Source organism: Eulemur rufifrons, chromosome 17 (assembly GCF_041146395.1).
Source record: "Eulemur rufifrons isolate Redbay chromosome 17, OSU_ERuf_1, whole genome shotgun sequence".
NCBI classification, from domain to species: domain Eukaryota; kingdom Metazoa; phylum Chordata; class Mammalia; order Primates; family Lemuridae; genus Eulemur; species Eulemur rufifrons.
This window is the reverse complement of record NC_090999.1, coordinates 65,295,609-65,314,262: the sequence shown is the minus strand read 5'-3', so window position 1 is coordinate 65,314,262 and position 18,654 is coordinate 65,295,609. Positions and strand designations below refer to the sequence as shown.

The 18,654-nt window shown below is 40.0% G+C and overlaps 1 protein-coding gene across 4 annotated transcripts in view; it reads left to right on the top strand.

Moving 5' to 3' along the window:
• Positions 1-13,954: 13,954 nt before the first annotated feature.
• MCTP1 (multiple C2 and transmembrane domain containing 1) overlaps positions 13,955-18,654 on the top strand; it is a 494,950-nt gene continuing 490,250 nt past the window's right edge. For all 4 annotated transcript variants that reach the window (XM_069491903.1, XM_069491902.1, XM_069491901.1 and 1 more), the window contains exon 1: positions 13,955-14,674. In XM_069491903.1, the coding sequence (XP_069348004.1) occupies positions 13,955-14,674 (720 nt within the window). The remainder of the gene's footprint in view (positions 14,675-18,654) is intronic.

Genomic DNA, 18,654 nt, shown 5'->3' with positions numbered 1-18,654 from the left:
TCTTACCAAGCTCCCCAGGTGATTTTTATGCACACTAGAGTTTGAGAACCACTGTCCCCAGACTCTTAAACACAAGGAATCTGAGATATTTCCTTACAAATGTATATATTTTACAGTTTGCAAAGTTCTTTTATACGTCATCTCATTCGACGCTTAGAACCATCAAAGGAGATAAATAAGGCAGGTGTTGACATTTTTATTTGACACATGAGACAATGGGTACCTGGAATGCCCAGTGGCCTGGTCAAGCTGTAGGTGAGCTGAAGAAGAAATAGGTTCTCGTAACCCAGCGTCCTGCCTGCAGATAATATTGGCCCTGGAATGAAGGGACTTATAGTTCACACCTTCTCTTACACTGTTTCCTTTATTCTCCCCAGTAAGCCTGTCAGGTCAATAAGGCAAATATTTTTGAGCCTATGTGACAGAAGAGAAAACTGAGACACACAGAGCTGAAGTGAATTGTCCAAAGTCATAAGCTAGAAAGCGGCAGAACTTGGACTTAAACTCAGGCTTTTCCAAGTACAAGTGCTGCCTGCCATCTGCTTTTCACTGCTGCTAAAATGACTGACAAACGAAGAAGTTGTGATGAAGTATAAAATTTTAAGATTTTTCTTATTGTTTAATATTTAATAAATATTGTTTATACCCTAAAATATTTCTTAGGTATGCTTGGCTTTCTCACTTAGCAAATAAAATATTTTCTGGAGCCCATCAACACTATTTTTATAACTGGGCATCATGAAAAACTTTTTCTGAGATAATTGCCTTAATAATGATTCTCTTGAAGGTCACGGTAACTTTTGAAATATAATCGCCAAATCCATTTATCATTTCTCTGTCCTTGTCCTTCTCTCCTCTTCACAGCATTTGACACTGTTGTATGCCCCCTTTCTTCCTGAAAACCTTCTTTTCTGTGAAGTGGCGTGCTCATGATTCTGAGTTCTCAATCAACTCTTTGCTGGCTTCTCTTTTCTCTAATCCTTAAAGAGCACTACTTCACACCAAAGTCCTTTTTTTTTTTTAAATCAAAGATTTTCAAATGGAAGGAATAAGGAAATACCCCATCTTGGATAGTCAATGGAAACAAATTGAGATTACTTCCATGTAGTATCTGTGATTCAAAGATATGTCTCAAGGTTGTAATATAAAAATTATCACTTTATTACTGAAAACTGAGTCATGAACATGTAGATTTGGACAGCTCAGAGACCAAATGCATCATCCGGAAATCCTTCATACTGTAAGCTTGGGCAACCAATTACTCTTTTAAGATCCCTAAAGAATAGACTTGATTCTGGAGGACGCTGGTGTATGATTACTAGTAAAAGAAACAAAAGGATTCAATGAATCCAAAATTGTCACACAATTCAAATGGTCTCTCTGGGCCATAGAGCCTTAGTTCAAAAAAGTTGGTGGGCACTGCACATGGCAGGCCTTTTGACGGTTCTACTGAAGAAACAAGGTATCAAGTAGTGTTTGGATTTAAATCTGCCAGCATCACCAATTTATTTTACTTGTTCAGCTGGTATAGACAGAAAAACAGATAAAGGCCTGAGGTTTTTCTGGTGATTTATGCAGTGACAGATTAGGTTCAAGCAAAACATAATTCTATGAATCAAGGGAAAAGTACAATGTTTTACATGCACTGATGTTGAAAGTTTCATTCCAGGGAGATTAAACAGGAAATATGTATTTCATACTGAATGAAAATCGCAGGAAGAATTTTGTGTTCAATAGCACAGAAAGAACTGTGATTGTCTCTGGAAACTTCTTGCTTCTTTGGAAACAAAAGAGAACGTCTATACCCAAATTTCATCTTTTACACCCATATTTTATCTTCTATACCCAAGTTTTCTTAGTTGCCTTTCTTTCGCCTTCATGGATTTCCCCCAGTAGTACATAATAATACGATGTGGATGTTTGGCCCTTCCAAATCTCATGTTGAAATTTGGTTTCCAGTGTTGGGGGTGGGGCCCAAAACCCAGAGAGGTGTTTGGGTCACGGGGCAGATCCTTCATGAATGGTATGGTGCTCTCCCCATAATAATGAGTGAGTTCTGGCTTTATTAGTTCATGTGAGAGCTGGTTGTTCAAAGGAGCCTGGCACCACCTCCTCCCTCTCTTCCTCCCTCTCTCGCCATGTGACACACTTGTCACATGCCTGCTCCCCCTTCTCCTTCTATATTGATTGGAAGCTCCCTGAAGCCCTCACCAGAAGCAGATCTGGCATCATGCTTACAGAAGTGTGAGACAAATAAACCTCTTTTCTTTATAAATTTCTCAGCCTCAGATATTTCCTTTATGTTACCACCCCACTGGGTCCCTTGCCCACTGCCTAGGAAAGGCCAATATACTGAGACAGCAGGAGTTGCAGCAGAGAAAGAGTTTAATATTGTCAGGTGCCTGGTGAGAAGATGGGAGTAATTTCTTAAATCTATCTCCCCAAGAATTTGGGGGCTAAGATTTTTAAAGGTCGTTTGGCAATCAAAAGACTAGGGAATTGGGTCTGCTGATTGGCTGGGGATGAATTCATAGGGTTGGGAAACAGAAATTGTTTTCTTGGATGAGACATTTCTTGGGTAGGGGGCCTCAGAACTTGTTGGATTTGTTCCCACACATGTCCACAGGTCTGCTTGATGTCAGTGGGTCCTCCCAAATGCAGAATCTGGAAGATATCTCAAAGGTCAGTCTTAGGTTTTATAACGGTGATGCTATCTATAGAAGCCGTTGCAGAAGTCATAAATCTTGACCTTGTCAAGGAGGATACATGTCATTTAAGCAGTAAGCAGTTAGCAGTAGTGAAAGCCGTGAACAATGGCTGGTTAACTTTTGGCTATATGTATACTTTCATAGAAATCAGACTTTTATCACTATTTTTGGCTTATTGCCTTACATTTTAGTATAGTTGGTTTCATTTATAGCAGTGTGAATTGGACTAACACACATACACATCCACAATTTTGGCTACTATAATTATGTTATCTTTTACTTTTTCCTTGAGCTCCAGATCAACTTAGAATCTTTAACATAATACATACTCACTAATGTTTCTTAAATTTATGTTTGCTAAATATCTAATTTCTTCAACAACATTTTTTGTGTGTCTACTATTGCCAGGCAATGTTCTAGGAGCTTGTGATATATCAGTTACCCTACAAAGTTACCATCACATGAACCTTACTATTTATTTATTTTTAATTGAAAAATAAAAAATGCATGTATTTATCATGTACACCATGGTTTTGAAATATGTGTATATTGTGAAATGGCTAAATTGAGCTAGTTAACACATATGTTACCTCATACTTACAAGGGCTGTCCAGAAAGAATCCAGCCATTGTTAATATAACGAGAATGGTTACATTGCTGGATACTTTCCAGACAGCCCCTTTTTGGTTTTCTGTTACATTGCTGGATACTTTCCAGACAGCTCTCTTTTGTTTTTTGGTGCAAACACTTAAAATCTCTCTTTGCAATTTTTAAGAATACACTGTTATTAACTATAGTCACCACATTGTACAGTAGAGCTCTTGAACTTATTCCTCCTGTCTAACTGAAATTTTGTATCCTTTGAACACCATCTCCTCCCCTACCCCAGCTCTTCCCACCAACCCCTGGTAACCACCATTCTACTCTCTACTTCTATGAGTTCAACTTTCTCAAATTCCACACATAAGTGCGATCATGCAGTATTTGTCTTTATGTGCCTGGCATATTTCACTTAACATAATGTCCTCTAGGTTCATTCGTGTTGCAAATGACAGAATTTCCTTCTTTTTTATGGCCAAATAGTAATCTATTGTGTATATATACACCACATTTTCTTTATTTATTCATCTGCTGATGAACACTTGAGTTGATTCCACATCTTGGCTATTATGAATAACAATATTCATATGAATAACAATAACAATAGCTACAATGAACACATAAAGGAGTACAGATGTTTCTTCAACATGCTAATTTCATTTCCTTTGGATATATGCCCAGAAGCGGGATTTTTGGACCTTAATTTTCAGTGGCAGAAGACAGACAGGAAACCATAAATATAAAAAATGTAAAAATTAGATTTTATGAGACAAACACTATGAAAAAGAGAGAGAAAAATATCAGGATAAACAGGGTTAAGAATGCTCTTAGCAGATGTGGTGATTGATGGGAGTGGAGCTCTTTTCTATAAGGTGGTCTTGGTTGGCTTTGTTGTGAAAGTCTTAAAGGATATGAAGGAGTTGGTCCTGCAGATATCCCAGGGAAATGCATTTTAGGCAGAGCAGTAGCCTTTGCATAGACCTTAAGGAACAAGTGTACCTGGGGAATTCAAGGAATAGTGGTAGGAGAGAATCAGAGAGGAAATGAGAGGTCCAATTATGGAGAGTCTTCTCAACCCTTGTAAGGACTTTGGCTTTTACACAAAATATGGAGCTTTTGGTGAGTTTTGAGCACTGGAATGACATGATATATTTTATATGTTTAAAGGATCATTCTGCCTACTGTACTATAGGGTGGTAAGAGCAGAACTAGAGAGAGCAATTATAAAGCTATTGTATTAATCTGGGCAAGGTGTAATAGTGACTTGGACCAGAGTGGTAGTAGTAGAGTTAAAGAGAGATGGGCAGGTTCTAGGTATATTTTGAAGGTCATTCAATTCCCATCATATTAGATATAGTTAGCCTGAGCAACTAGAAGGATGGAGTTGCCATGAACTGAGATTGGAAAGGGTGCAGGTGACATAGGTTGGATGGGGAAGATCAGATGATCAGATCTGACATATTAAATTTAAAGCAACTATTTTTCTCTCCTCTAGCCCTAAGCATTTTTTTGTTTTTCTTAAAGAACATATATCATCCTTTATTATTTAATACTTATTTATACATGTGTCATAGCTCCCTTTCTAGAATATATTCCCTGCAAGGGTAAAGATCAGGCATAATCCATCTTTGCATCCACTTAGCACTTAGGACAGTTCTCTGTATTTTGGAAGCGCTCGGAAGATATACACTGAATTGAATTATTGGTTCCTTTTATTGCATTTTTGGCTTTAAAGTAGACGTTATTGACTTAAAAATTACTCTTTCACTTTATCTTCTTAGTTGTTCATTTACTACCAGGGAAAATAAAATAACAAGAATAATCCAAAAACACCAAAAAAAAAAAAAAAAAAAAAGCCTTGGCTGAAATAAACGCAATCCCTCTTTGCCATGTCTACCACAGTAAAACAGAAGGGTCATCTCTGATTCAAGTTGACCAGGTGATTTCCAAACTGATATGTATTTTCAATCATTATATATAAGAGTTATATTGATAAGAGTTTTTGGACAAGAACATGGAAGCACAGGCAACAAAAGCAAAAATAGACAAATGGGATTTGATCAAACTAAAAAGCTTCTGCTCAGGAAAGGAAACAATCAACAAAATGAAAAGAGAACCTACAGAGTCAGAGAAAATATTTGCAAACTTTACATCTGACAAGAAGTTATCCAGAATATATAAGGAACTCAGCTTAATAGCAAACAAACAAAGAAACAGACAAATAATCCAACTTAAAAATGGGAAAAAGACCTGAATAGACAGCTCTCAAAAGAAGACATACAACGGTCAACAGGTATATGAAAAGATGCACAACATCACTAATTATTAGGTATATGCAAACCAAAACCACAATTGAGATATCCCCTTACCCCACTTAGAATGGCTATTATCAAAAGGACAAAGGATAACAAATGCTGGTGAGGATGTAGAAAAAGGGGAACTCTTATACACTGTTGGTGAGAATGCAAATTAGTTGCAGCAACTATGGAAAACAGTACAAAGTTTCCTTAGAAATTTAAAAACCGAACTACCATATGATCCAGCAATTCCACTACTAGGTATGTATCCAAAAGAAATTAAATCAGTATATTAAAGAGATATATGCACTCCAGTGTCTATTGCAACACTGTTCACAATAGCCAAGATATGGAATCAACCCAAGTGTCCATCAACAGATGAATGGATAAAGAGAATGTAGTATACATAGACTATGGAATACTATTCAGCCATAAAAGAGATGGAAATCCTGTCATTTGAGGCAACAATGATGAACCTGGAGGACATCATGTTAATTGAAGTGAGCCAGGCATAGAAAGACAAATACTGCATGATATCACTCATATATGAATCTTAAAAAGCTGGTCTAATAAAAGTAGAGAGAATAGTGGTTACCAGAGGATGGTAAAGGGAATAGGGAGAGGGGATGGGGAGAAATTAGTTAATGGGTGCAGGGTCACAGTTAGATAGAGGAATAAGCTCTGGTGTGCAATTGTGCAGAAGGATGATTATAGCTAACAATATTGTACAATATGTTTCAAGATAGCTAGAAGCAAGGATGTTAAATGTTCTCAGGGCAAAGAAACAATGAATGTTTGAGATGCTAGAAATGCTAACTCTCCTGACTTGATCATTACACAGTATACATGTATCAAATCATCCCACTGTACCCCATAAATATGTACAATTATTATATGTCAACTAAAAAAAGAGTTATATTGGTAGAGAAGCAGTTATCTTTGCTGTTCTCAATGACTTAACGTATTAGCTATTACCTCTTCCCCTTTATCTCCTTATTGATTTCATCTCTTTTCACTGTCAATTTAGTTGAACAAATCAATGAAAAATAGTTGCTTCAAAATTATTTGCAACAATATCATAAACAAAGATTGTTGAAATACATTTAAAATAAATATTTTAAAATCAAAGTCAGGTTAGTCAATATTTTAACAAAATTAAGCGTTGCCAATTCTGTCATCTTGCATTTACAGATTCAAGCTGGGAATTCCAGGATGTGAGCCTGGCAATAATGAGCAAACCCAACACATCTCAAGAGCTTTTCTTGTAATGACATATGCCAGTTTGACATACCAAAATGATCTTTCTGTTCACAAGATCACTGACAGATTCATGCTAACAAAATTTTCTATCTTAGCTGACTTTTAAAAGGGAACAATATCCTCTCATGCAAGCCGTGTATGAGAATTGGTATCTATACATCATTTATTTTCAAACCAAAAATAGTTTTGTGGTCTATTTTTACCAAAAGCCCAGGATAGTGAAGTAAGTTGTGACTGCACATACTTCACATTCAGCAAACATTCATTGAGTGCTCATTGTATTCTGGGCACTATCTTGGTGCTTTCTCACATGTTAACTTAGTTGCTTCTCACAGTAATCTGGGAGGTGGTCCTTGCTATTTCCATTTTTTCGGATGGGGAAATTACAGTCTAGGTAGGTTAAGAGACACAACTAGTAAATGGGATCATTGGCTCCATAAATGGGAGTAACTGTTCTGTCACATTCACTGCTAGAATTCCAGGAGTTAGCACAGAGGTACTAGTATCTCAGTAAATATGGGTTTGATGAATGAATAAGAGTAAGTAAGGGTAAAAGCTGAATTCAAACACAGCTCTTCTAATGCCCAAGCCTGATTTTACCCCACTATATTAGGCTGTATATTCATTCTTTATGTTAGCAATGTTAAAGCTTTTCTATGTCATCTTAAAATTCTAACCAGAAAAACCATTTTTTAAAAAGTTTTTCTCATAAAGCTAACAAATGGTTGTTATAAAGATCTGACAGCTCAAAATAGTGTGATGTAAAAAATTCTCTGTGCCCCATATCCAAAGAAGCCACTAATAAGCAGATGTGTTTCCTTCCAGATGGCCTAAATGCACGTGTGGTATATGCATATTTACCTATGTGTATTAGCCAGGGTTCTCCAAAGAAACAACCAGTGGGAAGTCAAGTTTTTAAATTCCTAGTATTTTGATTAGAATCACATTGATTTAATAGAATCATTTAGTTAGAAATGACATCTATTCAATATTGAATCTCCCCATCCATGTATGTTTCATTTATTCCAGTCTTCTTTCATGCCCTATAGTAGAGTTTAAACCCGTCCTCATATAGCTGTTGGATTTATCTTATGAAGTTTATTAACTTGGTTTTATTTTTGGTTATTACTTTTATTGGCTTTTCTTATTATTTCTATGGTCTTCCCTTGAGTTTTTCAAGTACACAATAATATAATCTATAAATAATGGAAAATTTTCCTCTTCTTTCCAAACATTTACATGTCTTATTTCCTTATTTAAATGCATTGGCTCACTCTTGCAGATACTTTTAAGTAACCATGCCCTTATTTGGCATTCTTGCTTTGTTCTTGACACGAACAGGATTGCTTCCAATATTACTTAGCTATAAAGAATATTATTGGCTTTGGGTTTATACACATGTTATTATATCACATTAAGGAATTATCTACCTTTTTCTATTTTGATAAGATTTAAAAACTTTAATTTAGAAAAGGATATTGAATTTTGTTACATGTCTTCTGAGTATTATTTTATATCATTTGACCAATAAGGTGTCCAATAAGGCATATTATTTTAATAAACTCCCCAGGATCAAACTATTATGACACCATGGAGTTGAATCTAAATGTGTTGTGGTGTGTTATTTTTTTTAATGTACTGCTGATTTCTATTTGCAAATTTATTTATTAATGTCAATAGGCAAAATCAGTTTACACCAGAATAGGAATTTATTCTGTTGAGTTGATTGTGTTGTTAGCAGCTGTCTTAATATGTGAAATTGTGATGATGGGTTCTTGGTTTCAAAAGGTTCAAAATACTTTATTCCATACAGGCATGGTTTTTTCCATGTAAGATGGAACAAATCAGTCTGGTAGCTTTTCTTGTTTTAGGTTACAAAGTGACGATAATATCTTTCTTTTGGACAGGATTTTCTCATCAAAAATGCTGCTTACATTTGTCTTTGAATTGAGTCCTTGTCAGATGGGTCAGGTGGATGGATGTTCTTATCCCCATTTCAGAGACAGAGAGAGAAAATGAGGGCCTGAAGGCATCTGGCCCAGTGCTGGGAGCTGGGACAGCAGCCAGGGCTCCACTGACAATAGGGCTCCTTAAGTGCCATTTAGTTGGCCTTTAACTCAATTAGTCCCAGAAATGTTGTTTTTGTGCATGCATTTATGTCCTTGATCTCATTCAGTGGAAGTTGTGGTTCTGTCCAAGAGGTCTTGTTGCTCACTCAAGGCAAGGGCATGGATCAGTTCACCTTTTGAGGCTTCTTTCCATTGTTTATTCTATTTATCTATACATATCTGTACATATTAAGAAGCCATGTGGCTGTGGGATCCCATGGACCTGGCTTCTTGCCAGATCTGATTACTCAATGAGTGACCTCGCAAGTCACTGAACCTGCCTTACACTTGGTTTCTTCATCTATTGAATGGCATTGCTGTAAGAATTACATATGATAAGTGATACAAACAACTTAGCATAATGCATGGGTACCAACTATGGCAAATCCTGTCTGTCCTATCTTCAGAATATTGTGTATTTAGCAGTCACAACTTTTCACTTACCATCTCAGTGGAAGCCACTATTGTTCCTCATGTATTACGGTGATGGCTCTGTGGAAACTCTATTCCCTCCCATGCCCTCTTCTCTGTTTTCAACACAGAGACCAGAGTGAGTCTTTTAAAATGCAATTGGATTGTAAAGAAACCGTACTAAAGCCCTCCAATGGCTTCCCCTCTTACCCAAGTCAGAAGTTCTTACTTTTGTCTACAGAATCCTACAGGATCTGGCCCAGAGTCATCTCTGTAATATCTTCTCTTCCCCCAACCCCCTCTTGCTCTCTCTGCTGCAGCTACTTTACCCTCCTTGCCATTGCTCAAGTTGAGTATGTTCCTACGTCAGCCTCTTTACATTAAGTGTTGCTTGTTCCTGGAAAAAATTTCCCTCAGATTTGCTATTTAGCTCCCTCTGTCACTTCCTTTGGGTTTCTGCTCAAATATTACCTTATATATCACCTTCCAAACCTCCTATATGTTAATGTTTGATGCATATATTAATTTAATATTAATCCTAACAATAGATGCTCAAGATAGTAAATTATAATAATAAAACTGATACCTAACGTTTATTGAAGTCTTGCTATGGGAGTGTGAATTTTGCTTTCCCTTGCTGGTGGCAATCCATCTTCGTGTTATACCTTGTCACCTACACTAGATCTCGGCTCAGATGATGCCTCTTTGATTAGTCAAGCCAGAAGTGCTTCTTCACTCCTCTGTATTCCCTCTGTGATCAATTTGTTCCATGCTCTTTCCACTTGTGTTGTAGAGTTTTTGTATCTTCTCAAATATAATAAGACATTTGTCAGTAGAGACCATGTCTAGTGCATAACATGTGTAGCACAGTCTTTTGTAATCCACTTCAGATATTTAGGAAAAGTTACATATGTTTTTTCAAGTTGTGTAAATAAATTCACATTGATGGGTAAGTGTTATTTGGGATCATAGATTTTGGAACTCAAAATCTCACAGTATTTTAAGACAAAATTAAGTAGAAGAAAAAATGAAAATATTAAACTATGAAAGTCAATTAAATGCATCATTGAAAGCCTATATGAATGTAAGGTTGAATTGTGTAGACTTATCTCCAGGCTATAGCTGGAGTGACAAACCTGATGTATTTGCAAAGAGTTCTGGTAAGAAGTGGTCATTTCTTCTTATTTTTTTATGGTAATCCTATATTTTTTACTTGTCTTTTCTGTGCTTCTGTTTTACCCGGTCATTGGAAAAACTAGTATTTTTCTTAATTTAGAGAGAATAAGATTTCTGGGTACTGCAGTTTCTTTTATCGGCTATCAGAGTAACTGTATATTGAGAAAATTTATTGTGGTCTTGATATTAATACTTTCACCTTAATTGTCTGATGTGGAAAAGATGGTTTGCTTTGGGCTTTAAAATGATCATCATCATGATTAAATAAGGAATTGAGGCAGATTTAGAGGAAAAGCCTGGTTGTGTAGCTGTTTGTAAGACTAACAATACCCTGAATAGCCAAGTCCTTAATGAAGATTTCTACTTATTTTGATGGAGACTTTCAGCTTTATAAAGCCCCCATTAGCTAATATATACTCTAGAGAGAGGGCACACGTAAGCCTCTAAGCTGCGTAGTTTGACTTAACTATGATATTCATAATTTGACACTTTAAAAAGTTTAAGTCAAACTTTTACAGTGAAAAGTAAGGACTCAAGGAAATAAAATATAAAGATAGAAAATGGGAGTGAAGAGGAAGGAAATGAAACATGCCACCACCTCTGCTTTCGCGTGTGGTGAGGTACTTACACAATGGCAACTGCGGTCAGGTTGTGTTATTTGGTGTGGAGAGGGCTTCACAGCCTTTGTGTCTGCATTTGCAGCTGGTAGCCTGCCCTAACGTGGACTCGGTCTCAAGAACCTTGGACTTTCCCCACGTTTGCTCCTCAGAGGCTTCCTGGGGATTACCTGGGGTTGGTGAGAGCAGAGCTACAGGGAAAGAGTAGTCCACTGTGGTTCTGAGACTGTTTGGTTCTCTAACAATTAAGGCTCCAAAGGAAAACTTTCAGCAGCTCACAATTTTTTAAAAGCATACTTTATTATTAATGTTTTGCTTTCTATTTATACTATTTATTTTGAAATAATTATAGATTTACAGGAAGTTGCAAATATGTAGAGGTCCCATGTGAACTTCACCCAATTTCCCCCAATGGTATCATCATAAATAACTATAGTTCAATATCAAAACCAGGAAATTGCCATTGGTACAACTCATTGACCTTATTCAGATTTTACCTGTTTTTATGTGCATGCGTGCACACATGCGTGTGTGTGTGTGTGTGCGCGCACGCGTGCAGTTCTATGCAGTTTTATCTCGTGTATAGTGTAGATCCGTGTAACTACCACCACAATGAAGAATCTACCCCATCACATCCCATCACATCATTCCCATGCTTAAGAAACTTCGAATGGCTCCCTATTTCACTCATAAGATCCTCAAACTCTTACCATGGCTATAGGATCCACCCCACTGGGACCCTGCCCATGTTCCACTCCATCTCTTGCCAACCCCACCCACTTTGCTCCACTCTATTTGGGGTGGTCTCCATCTGACTTTGAACATGCCTAATCAAGCCACTTTGTACCTCAGGGAGTTTGCACTTTCTGTTCCTGATGCCTGGAATGCTGGAGTTGGATCCTTCAATAGCTGGTTCTTTGTCCTCATTAAGCCTTAACTCAAATTTTATCTTTTCAGAGAGACTCTCCTTGTACACATAATGTAAAAAACAAACAACTCCCCCTGCCAAAAAACCCTCCACACAGGGTAACTAGATTTAGCAAATAAAACCACAAAACACCTAGTTAAATTTGAATTTTGGACAGACAACAAATAGTATTTTAGTATAAGTATGTCCCATGCAATATTTGGGACATATACTAAAAATCGTTGTTTATCTGAAATTCAAATTTAAATGCGTGTCCTGCATTTTATTCGGCAGCCCTTCCTCCATAGCCACTCTGTTATGGTACCTTGTGTGTTTCCATGGGACTTTTCATTACTAGAAATTCTCTGTTTATTGTCTAACTCCCCTTCCACTGGCCCCAAGATAAGCTCCATGTGGGCGGGACCCTGCTGTCTTGTTCACAGCTGCATCCCCACAGCCTACCATAGTGCCTATAGCACATAGTAGGTGCTCAATAATTATTTGTTCTAAAACCCCCAAAACTTAGGTTGGTAACACGGTAAGGGCGTACTGCTAGCCAGACAAGACTGTAATCAAATAGCGTGGTGCCAAAGCTTAGCGAACTCTCCCTTGTTTTCCACATTTAGGGGTGCAATGGAGGAAGGAAGGGGCACTTTGTCACTGGCCTTTCAGAAGCCTCTCTTGGTAGAATCAGAAGACCCCGGAGGAGTAGATTTTTGGGAGAAGTCAAGTCTGAATGAGCTAAAAAGCCTTTTCATTTGCCTTGCAACGAAGCAAATGGAATAACCAAAGAAAAACGTACTTGAAAGAAAAGAACAAGATTCTCTGCGTACCAAATGGGGTCTGAGGCAGTGCGCATTCCGCCCATCTTCGTCCACAGTAAACTCCCTGCAACTTAAGGGCTGGCTTTATTGTGAGACTCTGGAAACTGCTAGATCCTGGTAATAAGAGTAGTCACCAAAGTAGATGCAAATAAAAAGAGCTGGGAGGGGTGGATGAGGATGAAGTCAAGACAGAAGAAATCAAACTCTTGGACCCAGGGCGCACAACGGGGCGGAGGCAGCCGCGTTCATCATTAGAACTCAGTCCGGGTTCACTGCTCAGTGTGGACGCTCAGTGGGGATCCACTGAGGGCGCAAAGTCTCCAGTCTAGCTCACTTCGTTGGACTCAGACGATCGCCAGCTCGTCCAGCGGCCGGCCCCGAGCGAGCTGCGTGGGCAACTGTGGCCGGATCCCAGGGAGCAAGCTGGCTCGGGGCCCTACCCAGCTCCACCCGGCTCTCGCCGGCCCTCCCGCCTAGGAGCTGGAGGATGGTCCCGGGGCTCTCCGACGGGGCTGCTAGTCCCCGGAGCCTTCAGCCGAACGCGCCAGGTTGTGTGAGCCGCGTGTGCGCCCAGTTTGGAGGCAGCCACCCCCGCCGCTGACAGGTGCTGCCCTGAGGGCGCCGGGTGCGGTCCCTGGCGCAGCTGGACGCGCACGCCCGGGTGCGTACAGCTTCCTGAGCTCGGAGCCAGCAAGGAAAGGGAGCCAGGGCGCGGCCTGGGGAACTCCAGTGGACTGGAGCCGCGTAGCTTGGGGCTAGAAACTTTGCAGGCGCAGCGGCCGGGATTCGGTGACAGCGCCAGATCACCCCAGCAGGTGCCTGAGGAAGAGGCGGCGCCGGAGTCCCGAGGCCGGAGAGCCTCGGCGGCCGCGGCGGCATCTTTCCCGAGAGCTGGCCTGAAGCCGCTGGGCACTCCCGGGTTCTGCTGCTGCGCCCGCCGCCGCCGTCGCCACCACCGCGGGGCTCCGGGGGGAGGCGCAGCCGGAGAGGGCGGAGGAGAAGCAGGAGGAGGAGGAGGAGGAGGGGAGAGGAGCAGGGGGTGGAGGATGGAGCCCCGGGCTGGCGCGACGGGCCAGCCGGATCCTGCGCCGGCGTCCTCCTCCTTCCAGGCCCGGCTCTGGAGGAACCTACAGCTGGGGGTGGGCAAGAGCAAGGGCGGCGGGGGCGGGCGCGCGGGGGGTCCGGAGCGCCGCACTGCGGACACCCCGTCGGCCTCCCCGCCGCCCCCGGGGGGCACGCGGGACGCCCTGGTTGGCGTGGGTGGAGCAGGCAGCAGGTGGATCGGCTTCAAGAAGCGGAAGCAGGTGCTGGACCGAGTCTTCTCCTCCTCCCAGCCCAACCTGTGTTGCTCTTCGCCGGAGCCCCTAGAGTCCGGCGACGCCGGCAGAGCAGAACAGGGGTCCACGCTGCGCCGCCGGATCCGGGAGCATTTGCTCCCCGCCGGAAAGGGGCTCTCACCAGCCGCGGGAGCAGCCGGAGTGACGCCTCCTGGCGGACGCTCTCCAGACTCGGCTCCGTCTTCTTCCTCCGCCTCATCCTCCCTGTCCTCCTCGCCCCAGCCACCACCGAGGGTGGACCGTTGCCGGGATGAGGGTGCACGGCACAGGGGCCCTGGGGCGCACTTGTGCCATCAGAAGAGCTCCTCTCTGCCGGGAACTGCCTGCCTGGAACAGCTCCTGGAGCCAGCACCACCTCCCGCAGAGCCAGCGCGGAGCCCTGCGGAGTCCCGGTCCTCGGAGAAGGGCGAGGAGCGCGACAGCAGCCAGGTGAGTGCCAGGTGGGCGCGCCAGAGACCAGGTGCGCGGGGCCACGCCTCCAGCTTCAGGCGATCTCCACCCTGATTGTGTGTGGGGGGGCGGGGGGGGGGCGCCATCAAGTAGATGAAACAATGGAAAGAATACTTCTCGCTCCTGTTTAGCAAAGATTAGAGTTCTGACTTGCACCCCGACTTGACTTTTGGTAGAAATAACACCTGTCGCCAGAAGCTTTATGAGTGGTCAGCGAAAAGTTAGAAATAAAATGGGTACTTTTTGAAGATCTCCTGGAAGGAGATGTCCAGCTAAGTCTCACCTTGGCAAAAGGAAAAAACTAAAAAATCCAACAACTTAAAAAAATTACAACCACGTATGGTGGGGTGGAGGCGGCACGATTTGAAGCAAATGCCTGGCAGGAAGGAATAGAAATGTGGAGAGGTGAATCAATGGCAAATGTGAGGTCATGTGCTGGGGAAAGCCTTATTGCAGCAATGCGCTCATTTTCCCGCGCTTCCTTCTGAAAATTTCCTGCTGCAGCAAGTGGCTCACTGCCCCGCAGGTGGACGTCGTAAACATCTCATCAGCGTTAGTCAAAACAAATGTTCCTATGACCCATGCTTGGTTTCAGTAGTCAACAGACGCGCTTGCTTTTTAAGTATGATGCTTTTACATCATGTTGACGCTTTACTCACAAAGGAGTCAAGGTTTTTGTGTGCTTTTATCAAAAATGGTACTTGTAGGACCCATAAGGCATCCCACTGAGCGGCGTTTTTTACTTTGTGTTTTGAAAAGGTGATCCTTTTTTCGTAAATGTTTACCAAATCATGTTAACGCTAGGAAATATTTTGTAAGTTCCATTCTGCCGGAGACCTAAAGAATTCTTTTCTCCCAATACATTAGTTTATTTACACTTTCTCATTATTTCGACTCTGATTAATTATGTTAGATGAATGATGCATACATTAAAATTTTAATTAGATTAAAAGCTGAGTTACAAAGAAACATCAGGTCATGTTTTGAAGGGTAAGATATGAGAATGGATGGGCTTTCAGTTGAAAATTTTTGTAGTTTATTGACTAATGTATTGTAATTCCTAAAAGTTAGAATGTGAGTATGTTTTATTGCTTAATAAACCCAATTGCTTATAGTACACAAACACCTGATGTTCTAGAAAAAGTTTTATTCTCAAAAGAGTAGGTAGAGATAAAATTGACAAAAAGACTAAGTCATTTACCTTTCCTGTCATCTTGAAACTGAACTGGATAAAACCGTTGTTTTTGTTTTCAAAAGTAAAGTGAAAAATGGTTTTAAAAGAATATTTTTAAATCAGTACAGATGAATATTATATATTAAAGGAAATATTTATTGTTGAGTGTGTACATAATCCTAATATATAAGAATTTTGGAGTTGGAGAACTGTTTACATTTTATTTTTGTTAACTTTCGTTATCAAGAATAGAACAACAAATAATAATTGAATTATTTTGAAAGGATTATATTATATTACTGTGAATGTTAACTTACTGAATCACTTTGCAGTCACTTCACTGAACCAAGCTCTTTTCAAAGCAAAAGTAGAGAATGCTGAACTCTTTATATTCCTTTTTGCCAAAAAGTTTTCAGAAACTATCAATTTTTATTTTAAAAAATACTACGTTAGTATGAATTTTGTATACAAAAGACCTAAACTTATTCTGGAAAAGATACTAAAGTGACATTACTGTGTGTGCCTTCACTGTATGCTGGGCACTCTGTATATGGCCTTACATGGTTTAATCCTCCTGGCAGTCCTATGTGATGGAATTCTTCTTGTCATTTTATAGATTAAGAAACCAATGCTCAAAGAAGTTACATAACCTTCTGGGTCATACAGTTAGTAAATGACAGAGAGAAGGCTTTGTGCTCAAGTCAGTCTCCAGAATCTTTTTTCTATTATTACAGCAGCTACCTTTGATAACTTTTGGAACTTATTTAGTTTTTGAGATGACTTTCTTCTCATTGATTAATACTTGAGACTTGCAAGTTTACATGCATTCTAAAGGTTTTTTCCCCCATCCCTACATACAATCAGTTCTATGATGGATTAGCTGTATTACTTTGTAATTTGTTCTGTGATGCATTGTTACATGTCTATTTTTATCACATTGACAAATGACATTATTAATCATAATCTATCATTCTAAAGAAGCTTTTCATTATGAAGAACCAGCATTTCAGTGTAAATATAAGAGGAATAAAAAAGCTAAAATATCTTTAAAAAAAATAGGTGAAAAATGGGATATAGGCAGAAAGAACGATAAGCTCTTTGGGGCTTGCCTGATGCCATAAGGTCCCAGGAAGAGACACTATTGTTGGTCCCTAGCATCCGCTGCTCATGGGGCCTTGCTCCTTGTGAACTGGAGCATTTTCCCTGTTATGAGTTATAAAGACAGCTTTTATCATCAGCGCCCTCTCACCATTGTAGAAAAGAGAAAGATTTCTTGGTCCTTTAGATACTTCTCTGCCCAACTCAAAGGAGCCCAGCTCACCTCTGAATGGGGAAGAGGAAGAAATGGAATTGGACCCTGGAACTGGAAGAGGACTCACTAAAGTGTTCAGAAGTAGGCTTAGCTTTGCAGCACCCTTCCACGCATCCTGCATATCTCAGACATCTTTCCTCGCTCTCTCAGCACCTCATCTCCAGAGATACCTGGGCATGGGGAGGGAGCTCTTAGCACATGCAGATTTTGGTTTTATTCACAGTTCACAAGCACAGATGGTACACATGAAAGAAAAAGCAATAAAAGCATTTAATAGAATCCATCTTCAGACTGCTTAGAAAAAAAGAACTTTCTCTCAAGGCAGAAAGAAAAATTGTTGCAAAAATAGGCAAATTGTTTAATTTCTCTCGTGTTCTCTGCTTGATCCTGGCATCAGCCACGTTCTCCAACACATTCCCCACTTCTCCACCCCCTAGCCCAGCATGAGGCCCCAACAACATATGTGCACATATTCTGACACTGGGTGGAGATGTTAAGCAAAAGCAAAAAATCCATTTGGACTGCTGAGGAAAGAGATTTGGGAGTCACTGGTGTACGATGATTAAAAGTGAACAAACTGGGCTACCTCCCATGCCCCTGCCAGCCCCCTCACTGTTATGTTTTCTTTAGCCAAATATACCTTTGAAACATACGCTAACAGACTTAATAATGCCTTGCTGTTGGGGCGTGTGCATTATTTAAAATGTTCTGCTTTGAGAATAAGAAGGAAAAGAAAAGAAACCCCTTTCTTCCCACTGATTCTAGTTCACGTGTTGGGCCATATTGTCGTACCAGATGCATTTCATTTTCTGCAACACAGTTGGGAAAGATGCTTTCTCGATTTGTGCGCATATCAAAAATATGCCAATTTTATGTATTCCGTCTTGATGAGTTACTAAAATTATATTTTGCTAGAATCAGAAAGTCAGTGTTTTAAGATAAAGAGAAATGAATATGTTGCATTTTTTTGTGTTTTAACAAAAGCCTGTAGTATTTATGAATGTTAAACTTTTATTGTTTTTTCTCTTAAATTATTTTTTTATAAATTGCTTTCACATAAGAGAAATATTTTTGAAAAGATGTGGGTAAATTAGTCAATGTATGATAGAAATGTTTTGCAACATAGCTCAAGGACTATCCATTCATTGGAATAAAATTCCTAAAACACATCTGTAAGCCCTGACAAAAAGTGGAAGACTGTTTTCTACAATTGTCTACACATGAAGTACATCTTGCTTTATTAATTACCTGAGCTTTTAAAGAAAGCCTGTATATTTAAAAATAGTTCAAAAATGAGATTTGGGTTAATTTTTGCTATCATTTTCCATGTGTTTTTAATATTACTTCAAGGAACACACCTTAATCTTGGGGAAGCCACAGATTTAAAAATATAATTCCTAACGTAAATAACTAAAACCACTAAAAAAATCTCAAAATCAATCCCCTAAAAGCACTATTAGCTTCATACTGGTC